This window comes from Diceros bicornis, chromosome 16 (genome assembly GCF_020826845.1).
Source record: "Diceros bicornis minor isolate mBicDic1 chromosome 16, mDicBic1.mat.cur, whole genome shotgun sequence".
Lineage (NCBI taxonomy): Eukaryota > Metazoa > Chordata > Mammalia > Perissodactyla > Rhinocerotidae > Diceros > Diceros bicornis.
In genome coordinates, this window is record NC_080755.1 from 11,130,333 (window position 1) to 11,157,266 (window position 26,934).

Consider the following 26,934-nt stretch of genomic DNA (forward strand, 5'->3'; position numbering starts at 1 on the left):
ACAAATTACCCAAAAACTCTGTGGCTTGAAACAATACACATTTATTATATCACAAGTTTCTATGGGTCAGGAAATCAGGAGCAGCTTTAGCTGGGTGGTTCTGGCCTGGGGTCTCAGGAGGTTGCAGTCAAGATGTCAGCTGGGGCTGCAGTCAGTTGAAGGCTTCATTGGGGCTAGAGGGTCCGCTTCCAAAATGGCTCCCTCACACAGCCCCTTGCTGTGTGGACCTTCCTGTCGGGCTCCTCTAGTGTCCTCACAACATGGCAGCTGGCTTGTCCCGGAGCAAGTGATGCAAGAGCAAGCAAGGTCCAAGCCGCAATGTCTTTTATGACTTGACCTGGGAAGTCACACACCATCACGGAATATTCTGCACTATTCCACTGACCCAACAGGTCAGCCTGCTCAATGTGGAGAAAACCACATGCAAGTGTGATCACCATGAGGCAGCCTCCTTGGGGGCTGTCTTGGAAGCTGGTTATCCCAGGCAATAAGCACCTAAAAGCAGACTGGGACAGTGAACATGAGAAGACAGCATTGGTCTGAGACCTTTTAAAGGAGTATCTGGTTTCCAAATGGCTAGAGGGAAAGAACAGGAGGAAGTCTTAAATAACTCAGGTTTTGTATTTGGGCAATGGAAATAGACTAATTAGAAATGGAGGAAAGGAGAGCAGTTTGGTGGAAGGGACCAAATTTAGTTTTATTTATGTTGATTGAGAGATGCAATGGAATCTCTAAGAAAGGGGTTGGCTTCACAGAAACTTTTTCTGTAAAGGACCAGATAATAAATATTTCAGGCTTTGTGGGCCTCATTTGGTCTCCCTCGCATACTCTTCTGAGTGTAGGGGTTTTACTTACAACCCTTGAAAAATGCAAAAACCATTCTTAGCTCACAGGCTGTAGTTTGCTGACCCTGCCCTAAGCAAACTGTCCTATAACAGCCAAAAACACAAGCATAGATTAATTTCTATATTTCTATAAAGATCATTAATTTCTCACTACTTGCCTTTTTTACTGTTGACAGTTAACTCTTACTAGTGATTATAAAAGTTAAAAAAAAAAAATACCCTCGCTAAAAACGTATGTTCCAGGGGCCAGCCCAGTGGCGTAGTGGTTAAGTTCGCTCACTCAGCTTCGGTGGCCTGGGGTCTGCAGGTTCGGATCCCAGGTGTGGACATACACAACACTCATCAAGCCATGCTGTGGCGGCATCCCATATACAAAATAGAGGAAGATGGGCACAGATGTTAGCTCAGGGCCAATCTTCCTCAGCAAAAAGAAGATTGCCAACAGATGTTAGCTCATGGCCAATCTCCCTCACCAAGAAAAGAAGAAAAAATATATATATGTTTCATCAGTGAAGCCCAGTACTCCCCCCAGGGACTCTGCAGCCCAGCGATGGGCCAAGACAAGCAGGAACATCACCGTAGACTGGGTGCCACGAGGCCCGCACTGAGTTGTGTCACATCCACTCTCTGGTTTGATCCTTTGAGGTAGGTATCAGCGTCTGCATTTTACAGGTGAGGAAACTGAAGTGCAGTGGTCATGTAACTTGCCCAGGTTTACTCCTGCACACCTGTAATCCAACAGCTGGCTCACAAAGGGTGCTCTCCTTAGGCACCAAGGTCACCAGAATAACCCTGCCTTTTCTTTGGATACTGAAATCGTAAACCTACGAAGATCTGTTTTTAATATATTAGGCATTCACTAAGGCTCAGCTGTACGTAGAGATCTGCTAGGAAAGACTATTCAGGAAAAAACATGGAACTCATAGCACAGACACCTAGCAGTTAACTCCTCTATCAAAGCATGCCCACCCCTTCCTTAACAGGAGGACAGAAATGCTAGAGGCAAACAGGCGCCCACTCTTGAGAAGCCAAAAAGCTACTGGTCGAATCGGACAGAGAGAGTTATAGTTGGTTCTAATGCCAAATGGGTGGAAGAGTCTTCAAAGAATGTTCAGGACCATCGCTTTTCCTACGAAAAGGGAAGCCTCTGATTCCAGAGAGCTCCTGCACTGCTTCTATGGTAACAGTATGGCATTAGCTCCCTAACCAGAAGGGAGGCACTGACACACAGACCACCAGGTGGCCTGGTGGGCTCACACAGCTCTGGAAAGCCCAGCTTCCAAGAGAATAGCTTGCCCTTGACCATCATTCCAGTAACTTCTGGTTTATCTGAAGAGTCAACACAGTAACTAGTGCATTCAACTTTTATTCCTACCAAACTCAAGGGCCACAATAACAGGGATGTAACACTGGAAACTACAGAAAGGCAGAAGAATTCCGGACTTACTTTTATGCTTTTGGCAAAAAAAATTTTAGGCAAGCAATATGACATTATCAAAATAACTAGTTTCTCCTGGTACTCATTTCTCCTCTAAAAAACAAAACTGGTTGCTTTGGTTAAAACATAAATAAGGAAAATTGTGTCCCATTTCACGTTCAGAAACTAAAATGAAATAGGGATGCTTCATGTTACTTGCTATATACATATAATTAAAAACTCATCTCGTAAATTAAATCTAAAGTCTGTGGTCAGTGAAAGATAAAATCTGGTAAATAAATTGTGCGCATGCAGAACAGCTGTGACATCTGTAGAACACGAAGCTCCAGTATTGGCAGGTCAGCGGCAGGGCACAGGGGCAGAGGCCCGTACCCAGCACTCGCTGGAAGGGTCAGTGCTCCTCGGCCTGGTGAGCTCCCAGCCTGATGTGACGAGCCATAGCCCAGACCTGGCAGAATCCCTGCGGCTGACGGCCTGAAATCTGTAGTGTTAACAAGCTCCCAAAGCAAACCTCAGGCTCTCAGATGTTTAGAAACACTGCTCCAGCCCTCTGAAACAGCCTTCTTTCTGCGAAAGCAAAGGGGAATATCCACGGTCTATGTTCACAGCAAACTTGAGGATCAAAACCCACAAGAAACTTCTATTTGAAGGTTGGCAGGTTATAGAGTGTGAGAAAGTTATTCGCTTTTTCACTGATACTTTGGTTTCTGGGGAAGGGATATCAAAGATTTAAATTAACTTCTTGTGAGCCAGCCCTGATGGCATGGTGGTTAAAGTTCGGCACTCACTGCTTCAGCAGCCCAGTTTCACTTCCCGGTTGCGGAACCACACCACCCATCTGTCAGTTGCCATGCTGTGGCGGCAGCTCACATAGAAGAACTAGAACAACTTACAGCTAGGCTATACAACCATGCGCTGGGGCTTTGGGAAGGGGGCAAAAAAAAAGAGGAAGATTGGCAACAGATGTTAGCTCAGGGCGAATCTTTCCCTGTGCAAAGAAAAAAAACAAACATTAAAAAATAAAAAAATAAAAAATAAATTAACTTCTTGTTTAGTAAATAAAACCTTTCCACCAAAAAAAAAAAAAAGGTAAAGGTAAGCTATATGCCAAGATGGAGCAAATTCACTCCCTTTCTGGAAGCCCCTTCCTAAATGTCTCTAGGCACACACTGATCCCAAATGTTCCTTCTGGCAAACCAAGTGTCCAGCGAGTGTGTGCAGCCCCACAGCCCAGGGTGGGTGATGAACGCCCATCAACTTGCTGCTCAGCCTCTGTCTCCGTGTCCTGGGCACAGGGAGCCCGAAGGCTGCAGTCCGCCACTGCTTCACACTCTGGCGCAGGCTGGGGCCCCGAGACCTTCCAACTCCATGTTAAGTCGGCCAATCACCCACTCCAAGGCCTCGCGACCCTGCCAAGAGAACAGCACTGAGGAACCTCCCAGGGGGATGTGTCCACATCTAAACACGTAAGATGAAGAAGGCCTCTGTCAGGTCCCATCATGCTGATGTTCTAAAACTTCTGCCAGAGGGCACCTCAGGAAATGAGGCCGCCCTCCAAGTGCTGGGGGTACCTGCTGAACATCAGTGCAATAGCAGTGTTGACAGATACTCACTATGAAACAATATTACATGATTAAAGTTGAGCTTTTGACTGTTTTCTCAAATCAGAAATCAAGGTTAAATTTCACATGGCTATTTGCACTCAGCTTTCATGATATTTTATCATACAGCATTTGCTTTTGTGCTTATGGTGAACAGTTGTACAAATAAATACTGAATCCACTTCCAGACCAAAATGAAAGTTACAAAGCCAAACTATTTTACACTAAACAAATTTTGCAAATAATCACTACCACTTTCTTACTTAATGACTGACCCCCTCAAGAAAAAAAATATATATTTATTTATAATGGAAAGCATAGGAGAATAAAAAACCCACACATGCATGTGCTTACTTTTACTCCACTTCAAGCCACCAAAAATTTAAAGTGGCCAAATAACTGACATTTACAACTGTCCTTGCCCTAAAAATGCAATCTTCCTCCAAAACTACGCCAGGGACGCCTGCACACCCTACCCATTGGAGAGGATTCAAGAGAATCTACCACCTCTGAGACTCTTACCCTTGCTTCAAAAATGTGTGGTTTCCAAGATCACAAATGTCCATGTTTCCCTCTAGAACAGAACTCTCTACGTGACAATTTTTACACCATTGTTGCCTCTCTGAGGTTATACAGAGTTACCTTGACTGGAACAGAGTTACCTACAAGTGGAACAAGAGGCTGTCAGTGGAGAAAGGGTTCAGACAGTGTCTCAGGAGATAGATACCCAGGGGCAGTCTACAGTCTGCCCCAGAGTACAGGATGCTCTGTCCGGCACCCACCGCCTTTACAAACGCAGGGCTTATCTGCAAGGAGCCCTCAAATCCTTCAGGGATTAAGACTTCAGTGCTATATGGCTAACCCACAAGAAGATACTTTTCAAGATAATGTAGAAAAAAGTAGAAAAAAGACAGACACAAGACAGTATACACAGATGATCCCATCTGTGTTTAATAAAAGAAAAAAACGCACACATACTTGCATATGCATATAACATTTCTGGAAGCCTTTGCAAAAATCTAGAGTCAACTGGCACAGGCCAATCACTCTTCCTCTAAAGGGAAGCCTTTTGTTTTAACTATAAACATGGATTGCTTTTATATATTTTTTAAATTAATATTGTTTATGAAACGTGAACAGAAGTTTGATTTCAAGACGGTGGGAAAAAAGACCTTTTGCCCTTATCTCTGAAATGTCTACAAAACTATAAGGAAAAAAAACAGAAACACAAACTTCAGAAACCATGCAGAGTTAGCAACCTCACAGCCCACACATGAAGTTGGAAAGCAGAGGGATGAGGAGTGACATAGCGGAGAGGGGGTTGGACACGAGCCTTTTAGAGCCTGGGGAATGGCCAGAGAGAGGACACGCAGGGGAGGGCAGGGGACAGGCTGAAAGGGGTAATTTCACAGCCTGGGTTCCTAGACCCCTGGGTGCACACACACACACAGACACCAAGAGGCTGAGTCTTGTCGGGAGAAACTGAACCACTCTACAGAAAAGGTCAGTGGGGTTCAAGGGAGAAGCCACAGGACACCCTACAGTGAAGCCGAGCAGTCAGCAGCCTCGCTCTCCACCCGGAGCTCTCGCTGTGTTTCGGGTAGGTCAGTATGAAGAGACATCTGAGGAAAGACTCCAAAACGAAAGGACGCAGAGGAGACACTGACACAGAAGAAAGCTTCACTTCGCATTTATTTCTGCAGAGAGAGGAGGGAAGACACTACGTCTGTGAAGCAAGAACAAGATGCTATAATGAACAGGACAGATTTAGAAATTAAAAATACAATTTGCCAAAATAAAAATTAGTGAAATGGTTGGAAGACAAAGTCCAGGAAATCTCCCAGAAGGGAGGACGAGGAGGAGAGAAAACATAAGAAAATTACAAGATCAATCCAGGAAGCTTAACATATTACTAAGAGGACTTCCAGAAAAAGAGAAGAGAGAGAATGGTGGGGAAATGATCAAAGAAAGCATTACCAGAACCACAGGGACCACCAAGATCCCAACATATGGTTTTTTTTGGATGTCTTGCTAACCTGACCTCAGCTTTATGTGTGTATACATGCATGTATTTATTCATAGTTTCTTCTTTTTCACTGAGGTGAAATTCACGTAACATAAGTTAACCATTTTAAAGTATACAATTCCACTGTATTTAGTACATCCACAATGTTGTGCGACCACCACCTCTATCTAGTTCCAAAACATTTTCATCACCCCAAAAGGAAATCCCACACCCATTAAGCAGAGTCTCCCCCATTTGCTCCTCCCCCCACCCCTTGGCAACAACCCATCTGCTTTCTGTCTGTATGGATTTACCCATTATAGGTATTGCATATAAATGGAATCATACAGTATGTGGTCTTTTGTGTCTGGCTTCTTTTACTTAGCGTAATGTTTTAGAGATTCAGCCACGTTATAGTATGTACCAGTATTTCATTCCTTTTGATAGCTGAAGGATATTCCAGTGTATGGATATACTACATCTGTTTGTCCGTTCATCAGTTGAAGGACATTTGAGTTGATTCCACCTTGTGGCTATTGTGAATAGTGCTGCTATGAACATTCATGTACAAGTATTTGAGTACTCGTTTTCAATAGTTTTGGGTATATACCTAGGGGTGGAGTGACTATACCATTTTACATTACCACCAGCACGAATGAAGGTTCCAATTTCTCCACATCTTTGCCAATGCTTGTTATTTTCCATAATCTTCTTTGGAGAAATGTCCATTCAGATCCTTTGCCCATTTTTAAATTAGGTTCTCTTTGTGTTGTTGCATTAAGAGTTCTTTATATATGCTGGATAATAGACCCTTATCAGATATACGATTTGCAATTTTTCTCCCATTCTGTAGGTTGTCTTTTCACTGTCTTGATAATGTCCTTTGATGCACAAAAGTTTTGAAGTCAAATTTATCTATTTTTCCTTTTGTTGTCATATCTAAGAATCCATTGCCAAATTCAAGGTCATGAATATTTACCCCTATCTTTTCTTCTAAGAATTTTGGGTTTTTTTTTTTTTTAGATTTTATTTTATTTATTTTTTTCCCCCCAAAGCCCCAGTAGATAGTTGTATGTCATAGCTGCACATCCTTCTAGCTGCTGTATGTGGGACGTGGCCTCAGCATGGCCGGAGAAGCGGTGCGTCAGTGCACGCCTGGGATCCGAACCCAGGCCACCAGCAGCGGAGCGCGCACACTTAACCTCTAAGCCACGGGGCCGGCCCCAGGTTTTGGTCTTATATTTAGGCCTTTGATCCATTTTGACTTAGTTTTTGTATATAGTGTGAGGTAATAGTCCAACTTCATTCTCTTATATGTAGATATTCAGTTGTCCTAGCACCATTTGTTGAAGACACTGTTCTTTCCCCATTAAATTGTTTTGGCACAGTTGTTGAATATCAATTGACCATAGATACATGGATTTATTTCTGGACTCTCAATTCTATTCCATTGGTCTATATGTATATCTTTATGCCAGTCCCATTGTTTTCATTACTGTAGCTTTGTAAGAAGTTTTGAAATTGGGAAATGTGAGCCCTCCAACTTCGCTCTTCTATTTCAATATTGTTTTGGTTATTCAGGGTCCCTTGAAATCCCATATGAATTTGAGTATTGGCTTTTCCATTTCCAAAAAAAAACTGTAGGAATTTTGATAGGGATTGCATTGATCCTGTAGAACGTTTTGGGTAGTACTGCCATCTTAACAATATTAAGTCTTTGAATCTATGAACAAGAGATGTCTTTCCATTTATTTGTCTTCTTTAATTTTGTTCAGCAGTGTTTTATAATCTTTAGTGTACAAGTCCTTCACCTTCTTGTTTTAATTTATTTCCATGTATTTTATTCTTTTGGATGCAAATGTAAATTGGATAGGTTTCTTAATCTTCTTTTCAGATTGTTCATGGCTAGTGTAAAGAAACAAACTGATTTTTTTTGTGTTGCTCTTGTACGCTGCAATTTTGCTGAATTCCTTTATTACCTTTCTTGTGGATTCTTTGGGATTTTCTACATATAGGATCATGTCATCTGTGAATATAGTTTTACTTCTTCCTTTCCAGTCTAGATGCCTAATATTTTGTTTTCTTATCTAATTGCTCTGGCTAGAACTTCTAGTACTATGTTGAATAGCAGTGGTGTCTTGTTGTTGATCTTAGGGAGAAAGATTTCAGTCTTTCACCATTGAGTAGGATGTTAGCTGTGGGTTTTTCACAAATGTCCTTTATTATGTGGAGGAAGTTCCCTTCTATTCCTATTCCTATAATATTCCTAGAATTCCTATTTCTATTCCCAGAATAGTGTTTTTATCATGAAAAGGTATTAAGTTTTGTCAAATGCTTTTTCTGCGTCAACTGGGATGATCATGCGGGGTTTTTCCCCTTGGTTGTATTACTGAGGTATATAACATTGATTGATTTTTGTATGTTGAATCACCCTTGCATTCCTGGGATAAATCCCACTTGGTCATGGTGTATATCCTTGTAACATACACCATGTAATATACACCAAGCTGTTGGATTCAGCTTGCTAGTATTTTGTTGAGGGTGTTTGTATCAATATTCATAAGGGATATTGGCCTGTAGTTTTATTTTCTGGGAGTGCCTTTGCCTAACTTTGGTATCAGGGTAATACTGGTCTCACAGAATGAGTTAGGAAGTATTCCCTCCTCTATTTTTTGGAAGAGTTTGCAAAAGATTGGTGTTAATTCTTCTTTAATATTTGGACTTTTCTTGGTTGGAAGGTTTTTAATTACTGATTCAATCTCTTTACCTGTTACAGGTCTGTTGAGATGTTCTATTTCTTCTTTAATCAGTTTTGGTAATTTGTGTGTTTCTGGGAATTTGTCCATCTCACCTAGTTATCTAATTTGTTGGTGTATAATTGTTCATAGTATCTCTTATATCCTTTTATTTCTATAAGGTCTGTAGTGATGCAGTTTCATTTCTGATTTTTTTTTTATTTTGAATCCTCTTTTTTCCTGGTCAGTCAAACTAAAGGTTTGCCAATTTCATTGAGCTTTTCAATGAAACAACTTTTAGCTTCGATAATTCTATTGTTTTTCTGTTCTTTATTTTATCCTCCCTAATCTTTATCATTTCTTTCCTTCTGCAATCTATGGGTTTAGTTTGTTATTCTTTTACTAGGTCCTTAAATCCGGTAAATGATTTGACATCTTTCCTCTTTTTTAATGTAGGTATTTGTAATTATGAATTTCCCTCTGAGCACTGCTCTCACTGCATCTCATAAGTTTTCATGTGTTGTTTTCATTTTCATTCACCTGAAAATATCCTATAATTTCACTTGTAATTTCTTCGACTTACTGGTTTTTAGAAGTATGGTTTTTAAATTCCACATACTTGTGAAATTTCAAGTTTTCCTTATGCTATTGATTTCTAATTTCATTTCATTGTAATCACGAAAAGATAGTTTGTATGATTTCAATCTTCTTAAATTTATTGAGACTTGTTTTTTGGCCTAACATATGGTCTATCCTGGAGAATATTCCATGTGCTCTTGAGAAAAATGTATATTCTGCTATTATTAGGTGAAGTGCTCTATACATGTCTGTTAGGTGAAGTTAGTTTATAGTGTTGTTAAAGTCCTCCATTTCCTTACTGATGTTCTGTCTAGATGTTCTATCCATTATTGAAGTCTCCAACTATTACTGTAGAATTGTTGTTTTTCCCTTCAGTTCTGCTAATGTTTGTTTCATATATTTGGGGTTCTGTAGTTTGGTATGTATATGGTTATAACTTTTATCTTCTTGATGAATTGACCCTCTTGTCAATATATAATGTCCTTTTTTATCTCTTGTAACAATTTTTGTTAAAGTCTACTTTTTTCTTATATAAGTATGGCCATCCCAGCTCTCTTTTGCACTATCTGCATGGCATATCTTTTTCTATCCTTTCACATTCAACCTATTTGTGTCTTTGGATATAAAGTGAGTGTTTTCTAGGCAACATATATAGTAGGATCATGTTTTTTCATCCATTCTGCCAATCTCTGTCTTTTAATTGATGAATTTTACCTCTTTACCTTTAAAGTAATTACTGCTAAAGAAGCACTAACTTCTTATATTTTGCTATTTGTTTTCTATAAATTTCATAACTTTTTGTTCTTGAATTCTTTCCACACTGCCTTCTGTTGTGTTTGATTGATTTTTTTTCTAGTATACCCTTTTGATTCCCCCTTTGTTTTTTTTTTCTTTATTTATTTTTAGTTGTTTTCTTACTGGTTACCCTGGTGATTATAATTAACATCTTAAATTCATAAAAGCTTAGTTTGAATTGACACCAATTTAGCTTCAATAGTATGTTAGTCAGGGTTCTCCAGAGAAACAGAACCAACAGAATATGTGTGTGTGTGTGTGTGTGTGTGTGTGTGTGTGTGTGTATACATAGAGAGTGAGTGATTTATTTTAAGGAATTGGCTCACATGATTCTGGAGGCTGGCAAGTCCAAAATCTGCAGGGTAGATTAATTAAGATTCATTATGTGCTCCCCTAGTTGGTTTAAGTGTTTGATTAGAATCCAGAGTTCTACGAAAGTTGATTCTGCCATTTTTTGCTATATTATTGATTGTTTCAGTGGAGGGACTGATTCTTGGAGTGCCCACCTGTGCCATTTTCCATGATTCACTATTTATACACTTTTTTAACTTTTAATTTTGAAATTATTATAGATTCACAGGAAGTTACAAAGATAGTACAGGAATGTCTTGTGTACCCTTCACTCACTTCTCCTCAATAACATCTTACATAATTATAGTACAATATCAAAACCAGGAATTTAACACACACAATGCAGCACAGTAAATTGTAAAAGATCTCTTCAAACAAGGCTTAGCCATATGAAATTTCACATCAGGGATAAAGAGATTCTAAAAGCTTTCAGAGAGAAAAAAGCTACATACAGAGGATCAAGAATCAGAGTGGAAAATAATGGAGCAATGCCTTCAAAATTCTGAGTGAAAATATTTTTTGTCTAGAATTATATGTCCAGCCAAGCTAGGAACGAAGCGCAAGAATAGAAGAGACATTTTCAGATGTGCCAAGTCTTAGAAGCGACTACAAGATGTGCTTCCCTATCCTGTGGTAGGAAAGAGAAAGAGGAAGGCAGGGAACCCAGGAGACAAGGGGTCCAGGAGAGGAGAAGGGCCGAGGATGTGCCCAGGAAAGATGACAGCCACACAGCTGCTCAGCCAGACGAGAGCGAGTCCTGGCTTCCAGGAAGGATGGTGCCAGGGAAGCTAGAAAGGGGTGTGCTACCTGAAAGCTTTGACCTCTAGACAATGATGTTACAAGGTACCGTAGAGAATCGGTGAAGAGTGTGGAAAGACTCAGCCAGAGACTTTTAAAAAATTAAATTAAATTGATGAAAAGAATAAGATAATTATTACCTTCAAGGGAAAAAAACAGTTATATGAGAAAGAAAATGTAATTACGGTATATTGTTTCAATGGGTAATAAACATAGTTATGTATTTGCAAACTTATGGAAACTCTGAACGTGCTTTTAACCATAAATTACAATATAGTTATATTGGGGACTTGGGGGAGGGAAAAAAGATGTAAGAGAGAGAAAATAATAATCTACCACAACAAGAAGTCAGCAGATAACGTCTAAAACTGTTAAATCAAGAAATAGCAGAATATCCTTATTTATTTAGAAACCTAGCAGTAAGCCAGAAACTGCCAAAAGACTTGAGTCCCCTCAGAAGGGCAAAAGCATGCTTTGCAGGAGTGAGAGGGATTTTTTTTTTTTTTTTGCCATAAATCTTTTAACTCTATTTTACCTTAAAGCTATGTGCATAAAATATTCCGTAAATATATAAATGAATTTAATTTCATTTTAGATTACAAGTATTCCTATCGAACAAAAAGCAATATCTGAAAAACATTAGAATACAGTTCTACCCATCCTTTATGGAGGCCTTCTCTAAAGTTTTTGTAATTTGAAACATACTGAACGAGATTTTACATTTTACTTTTGAAAATGGGAAAGTTAAAACTCCCAATTGGAAGTACCTCAGAGCTAACAGGAAGGCTTAAACTCATGTGCCACCTCCTAACACTGGCTCTGTGTGAATAAGCCCCCTGCGGACACGTCTGAATGGGGAGAAGTGACACAGGCCTTCAGCCCTCGGGGTCGCTGGTCTTAGACCCGCAGGACATAGGAGCCGCAGCCTGAGGGCAGAGGGCTTTACTCCAGACCATTCTAACTGTCTCTGACTGGAGAGCTCACTGTACTGTCAACCACATGTGTCACCAGAGGGGTGGACGCCTGTACTCTTCAACCTCAACCATATTAACGTCCCATTAATTGGATTTCTAGCCGCAACCAGGAAATCTGCCCAATTTGGCGTGTGTGCAGATCTGCACAAAGTGATGAGGGGAAGAGAAAGACACACGGCGACAGCACCTGAGGTGACAGATGGTAGCCAGATATGGGTGAAGAGACTGGCAGTGAAGACTGTTGAGCAAGGGGCACATGAGGGCAATGGGGGGGTGGGAGTGGGGAGTCATCTGAAAAGAGAAAAGTGTTTAGTAAGATCCCAAGAGTTGGCAGGAAAGAGCTGGGAGCTGCGGCTAGTGGGGCACTAGACAAAGCACAAGAACAGCCCGAGCAAACACTGGCATGGGCCAGGGCCACTTCCCACCCCCTGGCTCCGCGGTCAGGGGACAGGCAGGGCTTTGCAGCCCTTGTCCTCCTCGTACCACCGAGTCTCTCTCAGCAACAGACGAGAACTCTGCCTTGGCCAGGCCTCCTGTCCTGTGAGGTCACGACGGAGGAGCCTGGCAGAGGCTGTGACTGGGCAGGAGGAAGATTCCAGCAGATTCCACACCTCTCCCAGACTGGGCCAGTAAACCATACTCAGGACACGATTCTTCCTTCCTTCCTTTCTCTGCTTTCTTTCTTTCGTTCATTCATTTGTTTTCTTTCTTTCTTTCTTCTTTGATTTTTTGGGTGAGGCATCTGATTAAAGATTGAGGCAGTTTAGCTCCACTTTACGAGGAAACAAAATGTGACAGAGTCCTCAACTCAAAATGACAGCATCACACACACCACACTGCCCCCACACACTATGCTCTCTACCTGTGGTCACCTTAGTGGTGCATCCATGGAAGATGAGAGACCCAGTGGCAGATCATGACCTTGGGTTCAAGGTGAAGGTCTCTGGCAAACCTAAGGTTCAGTGACTTAAGCAAAACCAGCAAGAAGTCTCAAAGAAGCCTGAACCAGCTGGCTCTCATTTGCTGACTGAGGCACCGAGTGTGTACACACATGCTGCAGACAGACAGACAGACCGGGGAAAGCAGGGCCCGGAGCAGCACAGCGTGGAAAGTTAACAGGGTGAGGAATTTCAAGGCAGGAGTACAAGGTTTCCCTAAACATGGGAAGCAGGAAACTCTGCCTTTCCTACGAGGAATGAAGACGACTGCTGACCAATTAAGTGTCAAGTCCGTTTCTGACAGTCCAGCCACTGGTGGCCCAGGAAACCCAAGGAATGTTTGAGAAGCTCAAGATGACGCTAGAAATGGCTTTCACCACTAAAAGAAAACGGCCATGGGCAGTTGCGTGGCTGGCCCACAGCAAGCACGCAGGCAAGCTGACCTCCTCGCTGCAGTGTGGGCGCAAGGGCACAGAGCGTTCTTTATAAGAACGTGCAGATATTCAAATCCTACCCAAAATGAAAAAGTCCTCCCGTCAGATCAGCCTTTAACACTGTCTGGACCACCTAATGAAAGCCTCCTTCCTAATGATGCACAAGTTACAGGAAATGTTCAGGCAGCCAAGCGCTGAGAACAGCTGGCAGGAGAAGCTGAACTGCCTGCATTAGAGACCAGATCATGAATGTTCAAGTTTCCCTTGACAATAAATCCTGCCATGAAACAGGGAGATGAATTAGGAAGAGGATGAACCTAGGGATTTTTTTCCACTACAGAAGATACTAAGGAGCGCAGGGCTAGAGACACAAGCGGCTGCATCTTTTAAACACCCTCCCAGCACCGCACACCATGCACACGGTTAGCAAGATACTCAATTCTCCACCAGGTTAAAGAACACTGTAGTTACCACCGTTCAGGTGCAGGTGCAGACCCCGTTAGCTCACAGCGCTCTCAGAATTCTCAATTATCCACTCAATAGCAGCCCACCCCTGGAGCAACACAGAAAGATTTCAACGTGGCGTAAGAAATTCTGCCTCACTCACCGCAGACAGCAAGCTATAGCCTGTAATTTAAATAGCAGAAGCGAAATGCTGCCATTTGAAGGGAGACACAGCAGTAACCATTCATGAACAATCTTTCACTGTAAGCAGGCGGTTTCTCAAGCTCAGAAATAAGGTGGTATATATTCTGCCTAAACTACTAGCTTGGGGTATACCGACTCAGGCATCCCTCACCCTCACCATCACCTCCTGAGTGCAGGACGAGGGGGAAGCGACAGCTATCCTCATAGCCTCCTCAATGAGTCGTCCCACCCAAGTCCCAGGATGACCTGCCTCTCCATCTCCATGTCCATCTCCTGTCCCCGCTCTCAGGCCACTAGCTGTCCCAGGCATCTCCCCAACTGAGCGGGAATGCTGTCAAATGGTAACTATAGCTAGGGGAGGCAGGAGATCTCTATGAGGCCTTCAACAGAGCAATCCCTAAGAGGAAGTGATACAGAAGACTTTTATCTGGCCCCACTGAGTTTCCCTTGAGGTGGCTTTGGCCTTACCGAGTATTTCCTTCCTTCTATAATTCTTTTTCTCTGCAAACATTTAGGGTGCCTACCCTAAGCCAGACACTGGACACACAAAGGTTAGTAAGGGCTCACAGTGAGGACATGACGTGTGCAGCTCTGGGCGCCACAGTTCCCCTACCTTCCTGAACTGAGCTAAGCTACTACCAATGTTTCCAAATCTGGATTTTTCTAAAAAATAGGGCAGATTGGTTCTTCTATCAGTGACCAGACGAAATGCAAGCCCTCAGTGGTTTTCCACTAAGCTGTGACTTAGGCATGATAGGGAGGGAAATACAGCTCAGGCAGCATCCCAGCTGAGAAAGATCAGCCCTGAGCTAACATCCATGCCAATCCTCCTCTTTTTGCTGAGGAAGACTGGCCATGAGCTAACATCCGTGCCCATCTTCCTCCACTTTATGTGGGATGCCGCCACAGCATGGCCTGACAAGCAGTGCATCAGTGCGCGCCCAGGATCCGAACCCCAGGCTGCCAGCAGCGGAGCACACGCACTTAACCGCTATGCCACGGGGCCGGCCCCAAGAATCACTTCTGACCAAAAAAAAACGGAGAGAAAGGAGGAGGAGAGGAGAGCTGAGGGGACGACGTGGGCCTGTAAGGTAAGCTAAGGTAAAATGCAAAGGCCCTGCGCTGGCGACTAACATTACCTTGAACTTGTATAACATCATCCTTCCACACACCCAAGCTCTTTCCATCACCTTTTCTGGAGAAGAAGGCAAGCTGGACTCCGTGAGCAGTCTCTGCCTCACTAAGGCTGAGCTCTCTCCCCAGGAACGCCAGGGAGGACAGCCTCCTGGGATCCATCCCTTCTCCTCTCACCTCCACAAAGCTCACTCTCAGAGCCTGTCAGAGGGAGATGCAAAGATGGCAGCTGACTCCAGGGAAACTCCACAGATGGAGAGGTTTGGCCAAAGCCACTTAACATCTATTAAATATCAAACTACTAAAAATCCCGAATATCCTGCCTGACAACGTCAACGCATTATCTTTTTGAAGTGTGGGATTTGTTTATTAACTGAGCCTACCCCATTTTGGCTCTCTGAAGTGGTAGTTGCCTTGGCTGGGTTTATGTTCCATGTTCACCCCGCGCTTTCCACTCAGACCTGGGCCAGCCTTCCCTGCTGCCGCTTTTGAATGTAACTGTGGATCATGCTGTGGCATTAGGAGCTCAGCTAGAGACGGAGGGCCCCAGCACTCATAGGACTTAGGGGACTATGCATTTCACCCACTCAAGCTACCACTTAACAGCTAGAACACACAAGGCCCAGGACTGAGATGCATACCTTCTTTGCATTGGATGATATTGTGTTGGCCATTAAACTTTCCAGATAGCTGCCGAGGCTGATCCCCTTCACGGTGATGATGGCTTCTTGTTTGAGCACGGTCCTACAGAAGAGCAAGAAGCAAAGGGGTGAGTAGTCCTGAGAGAAGGGAGGTTCCACCCTGCCCTAACCTTGGAGTTCAACATGCCCATGCCAGGACACCACCACTTACATGGCAGGGTTCTCCGGATGGGGTGTGTACACCAACCTCTCGTTCACCGATACAAAGTTTGTGAGTGTGATCTTAAAAGAAGAAACAATGGCTTTAGGTTCTGCTTCTCTTGCATTTCTTCCCAAACCATCTGCCCAGACTCTTCCAGCCCCAAATCAGCACTTACTGGAGCCTGAACAGAAGAAACATTTAGGCCCAGGACACACTACCACATTAAGTCCCAAGGAAACTGTGTCCTGGCTGCTCCTTCTGGCGACTGTCACTGCCCTCTCTCCAAACCCCACCCAAACCTGAGCCAGGCCTGGCCTTCAAGGTACCTTCAAACTGCCAAACCATAAGCAGTTATAGAAAAGGACAATATCCCTGGGTTAGCTTCCAGGTAAACGAGCAAGAAGCTTCCCACCCGCTGGTGCAAACCCTGGCTTTGGGACACTATGTTGTTGGGTTTCACAGGGCAGAACTCTGAATCTATACAGACCGTGAGAGCAAGGTTGTGTAGATCTTGTCTCCTCCAGTGCTCCTTCCTACAAACCAACTCGCCTCTCATGGACATTCTTAGTATTTTTCATTAAAACCTATTTAAAAACTGGAGCTCTAGAACAGCACTACCCCAAAGAATTTTCTGTGATAACAGAAATGTCCTATATCTGTGCCACCTATTACGGAAGCTACTAAACACGTGAGACTAAATGAACTTGAAACGTGGCTAGTGTGACTGAGGAACTGAATTTTTTATTTTATTTAATCCTAATTCATTTAAATTGAAATAGCCACATTGTGGCTGCCACAATGGACAATGGAGCTCTAGAATTTTATCATTGTTTAACCCAATTTACCCTCTTAACAAAGAGCAATTCCAATATAGACTATTTTTTAGAGTTTAAGTAGTCAAAAGCAATATAACCTTCCAGCAATGATAAACTTAAAGCACTTATTTTTTCTCACGCAATAATCGCTCACTGAACTCCTCCCCCAGCCTCACTGTTCCAGCAAAGTGGTTGGCTGGGAACTCCTTTCCTCCGATTGAGCACAGAGTTATCAAAAGAGTCTCATTAGTTACAGTTATTACAAATGCATGGAAATACTTAACAACATTAACAATTAAACTCTGATTAGCTATTATCATTTTATGTGCACTATGTTTATGCCAGACACTGTATTTTATAAACCCTACTTCCCTTCATTAATCCTCAAAACAATACTATGAGGTTTGCTCTTTCTTTTTTTAGACATGGAATGTAATACTCAGAAAAGGTTAATAACTAACATACACAACGTCATCCAGCCATTGGGTGATAGTTGCAGGATACAGGCACCGTCTGTCCTACTCCAAACCCCATGCCCTTCCCACTAGCCCTCACTGGAGCATGAACTGTCCCTCTTTACTGACAACTAAGCTTTTTTGAAGAATGAAGTGGAATTTTCTAAGTAAAGAAGAGGGAACAGAATACATAAATTGTCAGGAATGGCCAATGGGAGGTCCCCTGCCAGATTCCCTGTAACTTTATGCAGAAGCGTTGCCTGGGACGAGGGAAGGGGGCCATCGGCAAAGGTCCCAGATGGTATACCAAGCACTGCAGCAGTTCAGAACCTAATCTTCCAGCACACTATGACACGATCTGCAGAGTGAGATTTTATCAAATAAACCATGTTCCTAGCCCATGCATTTTCCCCAATATGTTCTTTGAATTTGCATTAGGCCATTGTAAATTTTTTTAATTGAGAGAAATGAGAGAGGAGTGAAGGAGAAAAGTCACTTTTAAAATTATTTTTAGGGCCGGCCCCGTGGCTTAGCGGTTAAGTGCACGCACTCCGCTGCTGGTGGCCCAGGTTCGGATCCCGGGTGCGCACCGACGCACCGCTTCTCCGGCCATGCTGAGGCCACGTCCCACATACAGCAACTAGAAGGATGTGCAGCTATGACATACAACTATCTACCGGGGCTTTGGGGGAAAAAAAATAAATAAATAAAATTAAAAATAAATAAATAAAATTATTTTTAAAAATCATCTTGGCTGTTGGAAGTCAGGAGAGCAGTTATCCTGGGAGAGGGGTACTGAAAAGGAGCACAAGGGGGGCATCTCAGGGCTGGTCACATTCTGTCTCCTGATCTGCATCATTATTCAGCATTTTTCTATAAATTTATTATACTGGAGTAAAAAGATAAATAAAATACTACTAAATGAATTCAGCCTTTCTATTAAAAAGAGAAGATCACTTAGACCAAAGGTGGTCTGGAAATAAAATTAAATGAAGACATTACACACCATCACCAAGAAATACCAAGGATCTTTCTCATCTTAGGCCATTGCTTACATTGGTGGAACAAAGTTCCATTTTCTTTTCCACTGGATCCACAACAGAATGTTCTTTGATGTATGTCAAAGTCCTACTGGTTCCCAAAATCTAAAAAACAAAGCAAAACTAGCATAGTGACGTGTTAAAAATTTCATTTTGTATCATGGAACATAAAATGCCATTTCATTTACTAATTAATTCACTTATCTAGTCAACAACTGATACAACTGGGGATGCCGCAATGTACAGCCCTGTACAGCTCTTTCAGGGGGCTCCTGTTCCAGCAGGCGGGACAGACATTAAACAAACGAATGAATGCAAAGCGAGCCGAGTGTATGGCAGTAATAAATGCTTAGACAAAAAATAAAACAGCAGGGCAAACAGTCACGGGCTCACCGCTTTCACGAGGCCAGGCAGCCCCCACTCGGTGCTGAGGAGGCGGTGGCTGTGAAGCCGGCCGTGGCCATCCACACTGCGCTCCAGCACATCGACTCCCACAACACCAGGGTTCATCGGATTCGGGTACTTCCTCATAGCAGCCTTGATGACCGTGTCCCATGGGTGGCTGGCGGGAAAAATACAATCAGCCAGCATAAGCAGGCAATGCCTACGATTTGTAAAATGTGCCAGAGTGGCCCAGGGGAGCCAGAGACGCTGCGTCCCGGAGTGAAATGAAAATCAATGTTCACGCTGTTATTGAAAGGTTTTTCTTTAGGTCTCCAGAGCAAAATCCTGGATCCTGTGATCCTTCTGGGCTGACCAGAGGCAATGAGAAGGCTCTGCTGGCAGGCCTCATAGCAGGGTTTGGGGCACAGACGAGGACTCAAGTCCCCGGCCGGCCATGCCCAGACACATCTGCATTCCTGGCCCAGGCACCTCTGCTCAGAGGCCTCCTCCCGGGGCCTCAGCTGAGGCACCTTCTGCCCCTCTGGCTCAGCACTTTTCCTGTCCTAGCACTTCCTCCTCGGTCCCCACCCTCCCTCCAGTCCATAAAGAGGAAGAACGCTTTTGTTTGGGGCTCTGGCGGTGAGACAGTTCTCCCCATCCCCTGCTGGTCCCCTGCCCTCCCTGTGCTGTTCCATGGGGAGGAGGGAACCCTGGGGGTCAGCGCCTATTTTTGCCTCGGGCCAGCACTGTTGCAGTGAATAAGGCTTGGCTGTGACTTCCAGTTGGGCTCCTTGTCCTAACTGATCACCTCGACACCTGGCAGCTCGACACTATTAAAACAGAAGAACACATCTGCCTTATACACATCCAGAACAGGCTACTGTTCTCAGGTACTGATGTTCTATCGAGAAGCAACTACTTTGTTCCACCTTCTAAGTGGTATGTGACTTGAAGTGATCACATATTTTTTCTGACTGTAAAAAATGTGTTCAAATTTTTGAAAAATAAAGAAAAGTATGAAGAAAATTAAAAGCATCCACAATTCCACTATCCAAAGGTAACCAGAGTCTGTGTGGGAGTCTCCGAGGGTGCCCCCATCTCCCAAGGTCTCTCCTGCAGGAGGCCACGGCTCCTTCTTTGGCCTTGAGCCCTTGAGGTGAGGGTGAGGGGCTGGAGGCCTTTGTCCCTGTTTTGTTTCCTGCCATCAGAGAGGAGAGGTCCCAATCCAGGTATACAGCTGCCCTGTTGCTTTCCAGAGCTCTGTGCTTGTTTAGGCTCAAAACCCTATGGCTGTCCAGAGGGTTCAGATGCGAGTCTGGTGGGAGCCAAGTCAGAGGTGCTACAGTGGTGTACTCAGGATGGACCTTCCCCCAGAACACTTATTGTCTTAATTCCTCCTTTCTTTAGGATGTGCGCACTCCCAGGTAGCATCTGAGCCCTGCAAAGATACCTATGTCTCCACAACACCATCATTTTTCCAGATGTACCCAGACATGTTTGAACAGCATGTGCAGACACAGCCCAGACTCAAGACGTAGACACACAGATGCATGCACATGCACGCACACACTTTTTAAAAAATTAAACTGGGATCATGCTCAGTACATGGCTTATCATCTGTTTTTTGTATGTAACTGATGATGAACATTTTCCTATATCATGAAGCTATTTTCAGAAATACGATTATAAATTGCTGCTCAATAGGTCATCCTGTCGATATTTATATTTAACCAGTCCTCTATAGTAGGCTACTTAGATTGCTTCCAATTTTGCACTGTGAAATACTAGTGAACCTTTGCGTACACTAGTCATTCAATGTGTCTAATTTTTCCTTAGGGTAAATTCCTAGAAATGGAATTACTAAATCAAATATCAAAGATTATGGACACATTGAAGGTTTTTTTCCATATTTGATGTCCTTTTTTAATATAATTTCTTGACTATTAATTTACTTTATCCTCATAAAACTCTGGTCCCAGGTCAAAAAGTTAGCAGCAGGGCCCAGACTAGAACCGGGTCTCCCAGCTCCCTACCCTATGTTCTTTCCTACCCTATGTCACTTAATGACAGGGATACATTCTGAGAAATGCATCTTTAGGCGATTTCAATGTTGTGCGAACATCATAGAGTGTATTTACACAAACCTAGATGGTATAGCCTGCTACACACCCAGGCTGTATGGTACCAATCTTATGGAACCACCTTCATATATGTGGTCCATCATTGACTGAAACGTCGTTATGCGGCACATGACTGTATATTCCACGGCCTCTAAATTGTCAAGGCCTGGTCTAGAATCCCTTCTTTAACAAAGAAACGTTTTTTTAAACCACGGAATCATGTCACTAAGTTAATGCATCCACTAGCTTTAACATAAAGGGATGAAGAAGCAGAATTTTGGTTGGTCTCAATCACTCTGTAGGTTACAGAGAGTGAGCCCTTACTTCACCAAAGAAGAACTGTCAGGGACATGGCTGATCCAAGATCTGGGGAAGGAAGGAGAATCTCGAGATACATGAATGCAGAAACGGTCTTAGTTATACAGGGGGGTCTTCTCAATGAAATAATCTGAGAGCTTTGTAAGTCAAGTTTCTAAGAGCTGTTCCCATAAAAATCATTACTTTAAGCAGAATAGGCTACGCCTTCTAAAATTACTTAAAACTATCTAAAAGTTGAGAAATATTTGTATTAAGCATATCTCAAACAATAATGTTTCTTTTATATAGAAACCTTGCATCTTTCTAGCTGATGACTTTAAATACAACTTGCTTAAAATACTCACATAAATAATTCCACTAGTGATAGCAGGATGACCACACAAATTAATATAGACATCAACAATGGAGGAAAAGGGTAAACATAATAATATTTCTTAAATAACAAGATTTAAGTACAGCAAGTCAGTATCACACACTTCTTGGTTAAAGAAAACAGCCGGACACTCATTTGATTAGCACAAGCTGAAAAGTCGGGGAGCATCAAGTGTCAGAGAGGATGTGGAGAACAGGGAGACATGAACTGCTGGTGGACACAGAAACCAGCAAAGTCCCCGAGAGAGCAGTTTACTGAGAGAATCCAGCAGACGCCACCCGCGTGTCAGGCAGGGTTCTCAGCTGCCTGGGTTAGGCAGGCAAGGAATTTGCTCAAGTTTATCCTCAGGAGGAGCGGTCCCCGACCACGGCTCACGGTGACCACGGTGGCATCTGAACCCGTCCCCAGGGCGGCTGGCCAGGAGCACAGTGCCGGGAGGTGAGAGGATTCACCGGGGTTCCCACACTGGGAGTGGAACGGAATAACAAAGGCATCCCTCTACATACAGTGAGGGTGTCACAACGAAGAAGTGAGATGAAATTACAGTATGTCTGGGATTGGCCTAAAATAATCCGGGGGTGGGGAGGAGCAGTGGGTGGGGACACATGAAACCAGACTGCAAGATGGTGACTGTCAACCTGGGAGATGGCGCTGGGTGCTCATTATTCTAGTCTCTCCACTTTTACATATTTTTTAAACGTCCATAATAACAAGTTAAAAAAAAAAAAAAAAGATGAAGGCAGCCACAGACAAGGCAAAGCGCTCCTGCACCTACTTAAAGTGACTCTAGGCCCAGACCAGCGGTTCTCTGGATGGGGTCCACAGACACCGGGGCTCCCACGCCCTTTCAGGAGGTCCGTGAGGCTGAAACTGGTGCACAGCGCTGGGAAGACACGATGCGCCGTTTTCCCCGTGTTGACATTTACACTGATGCTGCAAAAGCTGCAGAGGGGAAAACTGCTGGCCTCGCCCCACGAATTAAGGCCAGGGGCCCAAGCCATACTCATGGCCACTGCTCCCTGCTGTGCATGCAGGAGAACCGCCTGCCTGTGTCTCTCAAGACTATCCGTGTTGAAACTGTAAAATTACACCAGGACCCCGAGGGCTCTCCTGTTAACACTCGGAGCGAGGGCACAGCAAGCACGCTTCTGCTGTGCCTGCAGGTCCACGGTGGGCGGGAAGCGCGGGCAGCTGTTGGGGTGGTGAGCCCACCCACCTGCTTCTTGCCTCCACCCACCACTTCTACTTGAAACAACTGACGACAAACTTTGGACATTCAGACTTGAGTATTTCGCAGACATTTTCTCAAAACTTTATGAAGTGACCCTATCACTTCACGGAAAACGACTGACAGTATTTGCTGCCAAAGATAGAATTTGAGCTTTCAAGTGAAAATCAGAATTTTAGAAAACTTGTATCCACTACCACGAGCCCGATGACTGCCCCATACTGTCACCTGGTGAACCCATACATTCCAAATGACCAACACAGGACATCACAAAATCATCCAGGGGTAAAAGACTCATCCAAAGTACACGACAGGCCAGTGACTCCGGTCATCACGGTTTCAGATTTTATGCGGCAACTAATTCGAGAAACTACCACTTGTTTTGTTGTAGTAGTAGCAGCAGAGAATTGCCACAATTATTTTAAAAGACTATTAAAATATTCCTGCCTTTTCCAATTGGGTTTTATTCACATACAGTGTGAGGCTGGCTTTTCCTCATGTACTTCAACCAAAACAACAGAGTGCAAACCCTGAATGCAGCAGCAGACATCTATATCAAACTGTCTCCTATTAGGCCAGACATTATAGAAATTAGCAAAAAAAAAAGGTAAAAGAGTACCATTCTTCTTACTAATTTGGGGGGTTTTGGAAAATATAGGTTTTTAATAAAGAAATTTAATGTAATGTAACCTAATGGGTTTATTATTAATTTTAATGAATTAATATTTTTAAATTTATCAGTTTTAATTTCTAATATGGTAAATACTGGTAGATATAACCCACATAAACAAAAACTGTTCGAGGTCCCCAGTATTTTCTAAGAGTGTAAAGAGGTCCTGAGGCTGAAGACTTTGAGAACTGCTGACCTAAGTGGGCCTTTGATTAAGTGGACCAGAAATATACACAGAGGTGGTCACTGCAGTGTGATTTGTAATAAGGGGGGAAACTTAATGTCCATTCAATAAAAGAAGGGTAAATTGCAACAGAGTCATTCAATGGAATATTATACAGCTATGATATACATACATAGGTGTGTGTGTGTATAGGTAGATCTCAAAAACACACTGTTGAGAAGAAAAGGAAACTGTCAAAATATCTGTACAAGATAATGCCATTGATTTCTATTTTAAAACAGCAAACGACAGTACATATTATTTATGGATAAACACGCACACAGACATCAATGTTGCCAGACAGACCTTTGGAACATACACCAAATTCATGATCCCCAAATTCATGATCGTGTCTGCCTATGGGGGAGAAGGAGGGGAACAGCACTGGGGAGGAGAGAACAGGCACTTCAACTCTTATCTGTAATGTTCCATGTATCTTATTTTAAAAAAAGGTTGGGGCGGTGGTCTTTTCCCTGCTCCCAGCTAGAACGCAAGCCTGCCTCAGGGCATCATCTCCTCCAAACCCTACTTTCCTGAAACGGGCATCGCCTACTAGAGACCTTTCCTGGGAGCTGTTGGAATCCAAGGAGTGTCCAGCCTTGACTCTCTGCCAGAAATCTACTTGTGTTGGCTCTGTTATTGAAGATTTTGTCATAGATCTGAAACCTCAGTGAATGCTGTGAGGATGAAACTTATAAACCTGCTAATTTTTAAACACCCCTTTCTATATTTTGTATTTCAGTCCTATATTTTTCATTACTATTTAAACTATTTTAAACCCTTTCTAGGCAACACACACTAAATCAGATGGCTTTCCCAAAAGGCTCTCCGTTTCTGTAGGAGTGTTTATATTGCTCTCTGCTGTGCCTGATCTCCAGCCCCTGGGGTTTCTTTGGGATATAGACACAGAGAGAAAACTTGATAACATCAAAAGTTTTTGTGCCTAATTATTTCTTGCCTTTCAAGAGTAAATTTATTAACTTCCAATCAAATATTCACCTGACAGTACAACCAAACATATAAAAAGAAAACAAGTACTACATAGAAAGAAAAAGAAAGGTCTAGAATCCTCAAAGGAAAAAACAAAACAAAACAAAACAGGGATTTCACTGGACTAAGCAAGGGGAAAACTCCACAGCAAGCCCAGCCAGAAAGCCAGGCTTCCAATTCTGTACTCTCCTATGATGCTAGGCCACCACACAGTATTATGTCCTTCTCGACCTGTTGGCCACAGGGGCCTACTGGACATTAACCTCAGCCAGCTGCATTCCACATTTGTTAATTTTCATTATGGCCCTTTGCTTTTAAGTTCAAAAATCAATGACAAGGGATCAGCGCAGTCCACAGCAGCTTAGGGGTTGACTGAATTCCTCTGGCAGATAGTGCCCTCATTCTGGAAGGGCATCTGGTCTGCACGAGATTCCTCAGCCCCTCACTGACCACCTACTGTGTGCCAGGGATATAAAATGAGTGAGGTAAGGAATCAAGTACTGATACAGGCTACCACATGGGCGAACCTCAAAAAACTATGCTAAGTGAAAGAAGCCAGACACCAAAGACCACATATTGTATGATTACATTTATATGAAATGTCCAGAAAAGGCAAATCTATAGAAAGAGAAGATCAGCAGCTGCCTGGGACTGGGGCTGGGAGTGGAGAGTGACTGTAAAGGGGCATGACCGGTCTTTGTAAGCTGATGGAAATGTTCTAAAATTGGACTAGGTGATGGTTGTACAATTCTGTAAATTTATTAAAAATCTTTGAATTGTACACTTTAAATGGGTGGATTTTATCAATAGTGACTTTTCACAGCTGACAATTCACTTCTGCTTGTCAACCAGCATTTCACGAACCTCTACAGCAGTCCTCCTCAACTGTTCCGCGAGAAAACTGAGCCCCACTGCCTGGGCATCTACGGTATACAATGACTTAACTTCCCCCCTCTCCATCTAGATGGTGCCAGTCACACCCCATCCTTGGGAGAATTGAGAAAAGAATCCCTGGAGTCATTCTTTCTGGGGCTTTCACTGGGTCTCTCAAGGAACCCCAGCTGAGAAAGCCTGCAGGCTGTACAAAAAATCAATACTAAAATTGGATCCCATCGAGTCTAAAGATTTCATTCAAAATAATTTCAGAAGTTTTCAACTACTTGATAAATTATTTTCATTTTACATTATAAAGGCCAAAGAATGACAATTCCATTTCATGCAGTATTGTTGTTTTTTCCCAAAAATGAAATGCTTCTCTAAGTAGGGTCAGGGAATTTAAAAATCTTTGTTCCTTTAAAAAATATTAAAGAATGATTTCAGAATGTCACAGATCAGTGACTTAAGATGAAGATACCACTTATGTCACGAGGGTACTTTCAAAGAGTTCGCAGTTCTCCATGCAGACTTGAAGGCCTTCCATGCCCACAATGCATTCAGGCGAAAGCCCCCCAAATGCCTTCTCTACACTTGGCTTCCTCCTGAGCTCATGGGCCGCTGTGGACCCTTCATTCATAAAACACACTACATGTTTGGGATCAGCTGCCCCGCATACTCTCAGCAAAAGACCCGGCCAGCTCTTTAGGCCTCTGCTCTCCCTAGGACCCCTCGCCCCCTGACCCAAAAGAGAGCAGTATGTAGGTGAGATTAGGCCTGCTCCTGGGTGGGCTGAGGAGTGCGCATTGTCACTCTGCCGGGTCCCCTCCCCACCGCGTCCACCCCGGCCTCCAAGCACACCAGGGGCGCCACGCCGCGGAAGGCGCTCTCCTGCCCCCGCCGTCCGGCCCCACGCGGCTAGCTGCCAACCATCCCGCAGCTCGGCCCTCCCCCGGCCCCAAAGGCCGACCCCCGCCCTGCCGCCGCCCCGCTTCAGCAATCCCACCCCGGCGGCGTCTCCGTCAAACAGCTCTGCGCGGCTCCGCGGTCTCTCTACCTAACGACGCCCTAGAAGGGACAGGGGGCCTGCCCCTCTTTTTAGGATGCCGAGGCTGCGGTCTGGGATAGGCCAGCGCCGGGCTGCGCGGGCTCTGCGAGGGCCGGGTCTGGGGTCCGGCCTTTCCCAGGCGGCCCCCGGCGGCTCAAGGACAGGAGCTGGCGCCGGTCCGGACCCCACAGCGGCCCGCAGCCCGGCCTCACCCGAACACGTGCTCCGAGCTCCAGATCTTCATCGCCGCCGGCCACAGGGCGCGGGCTCCACGATCCC

General features: G+C 43.7%; 1 protein-coding gene across 12 annotated transcripts; it reads right to left on the reverse strand.

The window, feature by feature from the left end:
* On the reverse strand, window positions 1–26,934 carry PRELID3A (PRELI domain containing 3A). 12 transcript variants are annotated; one of them, XM_058556773.1, is made up of 7 exons: window positions 26,868–26,934; window positions 18,822–18,990; window positions 18,444–18,533; window positions 16,128–16,198; window positions 15,917–16,019; window positions 15,281–15,476; window positions 481–506 (listed from the first exon to the last, which is right to left on the reverse strand). In XM_058556773.1, exons 1-7 carry the CDS (start codon window positions 26,897–26,899, stop codon window positions 496–498), a joined length of 672 nt encoding a protein of 223 aa, XP_058412756.1. In that variant the 5' UTR covers window positions 26,900–26,934; the 3' UTR covers window positions 481–495. The 12 variants fall into 12 exon arrangements, 11 of the variants coding, with proteins under 11 accessions (XP_058412752.1, XP_058412753.1, XP_058412763.1 ...); XM_058556771.1 differs by lacking the exon at window positions 481–506 and adding an exon at window positions 2,196–2,850; XR_009222389.1 differs by lacking the exons at window positions 481–506; window positions 15,281–15,476 and adding exons at window positions 3,655–3,692; window positions 4,407–4,546.

What these genes read in the sequence shown, in the direction of transcription:
- PRELID3A (XM_058556769.1), bottom strand. Translation starts at nt 26,899, where the DNA reads ATGAAGATCTGGAGCTCGGAGCACGTGTTCGG. An exon ending in TGCCTGGCCTCGTGAAAGCG is followed by an intron (nt 18,534 to 18,821) that starts GTGAGCCCGTGA and finishes TTTGTTTTTTAG; the next exon opens with ATTTTGGGAACCAGTAGGAC. An exon ending in TGGAACTTTGTTCCACCAAT is followed by an intron (nt 16,199 to 18,443) that starts GTAAGCAATGGC and finishes TCTTCTTTTAAG; the next exon opens with ATCACACTCACAAACTTTGT.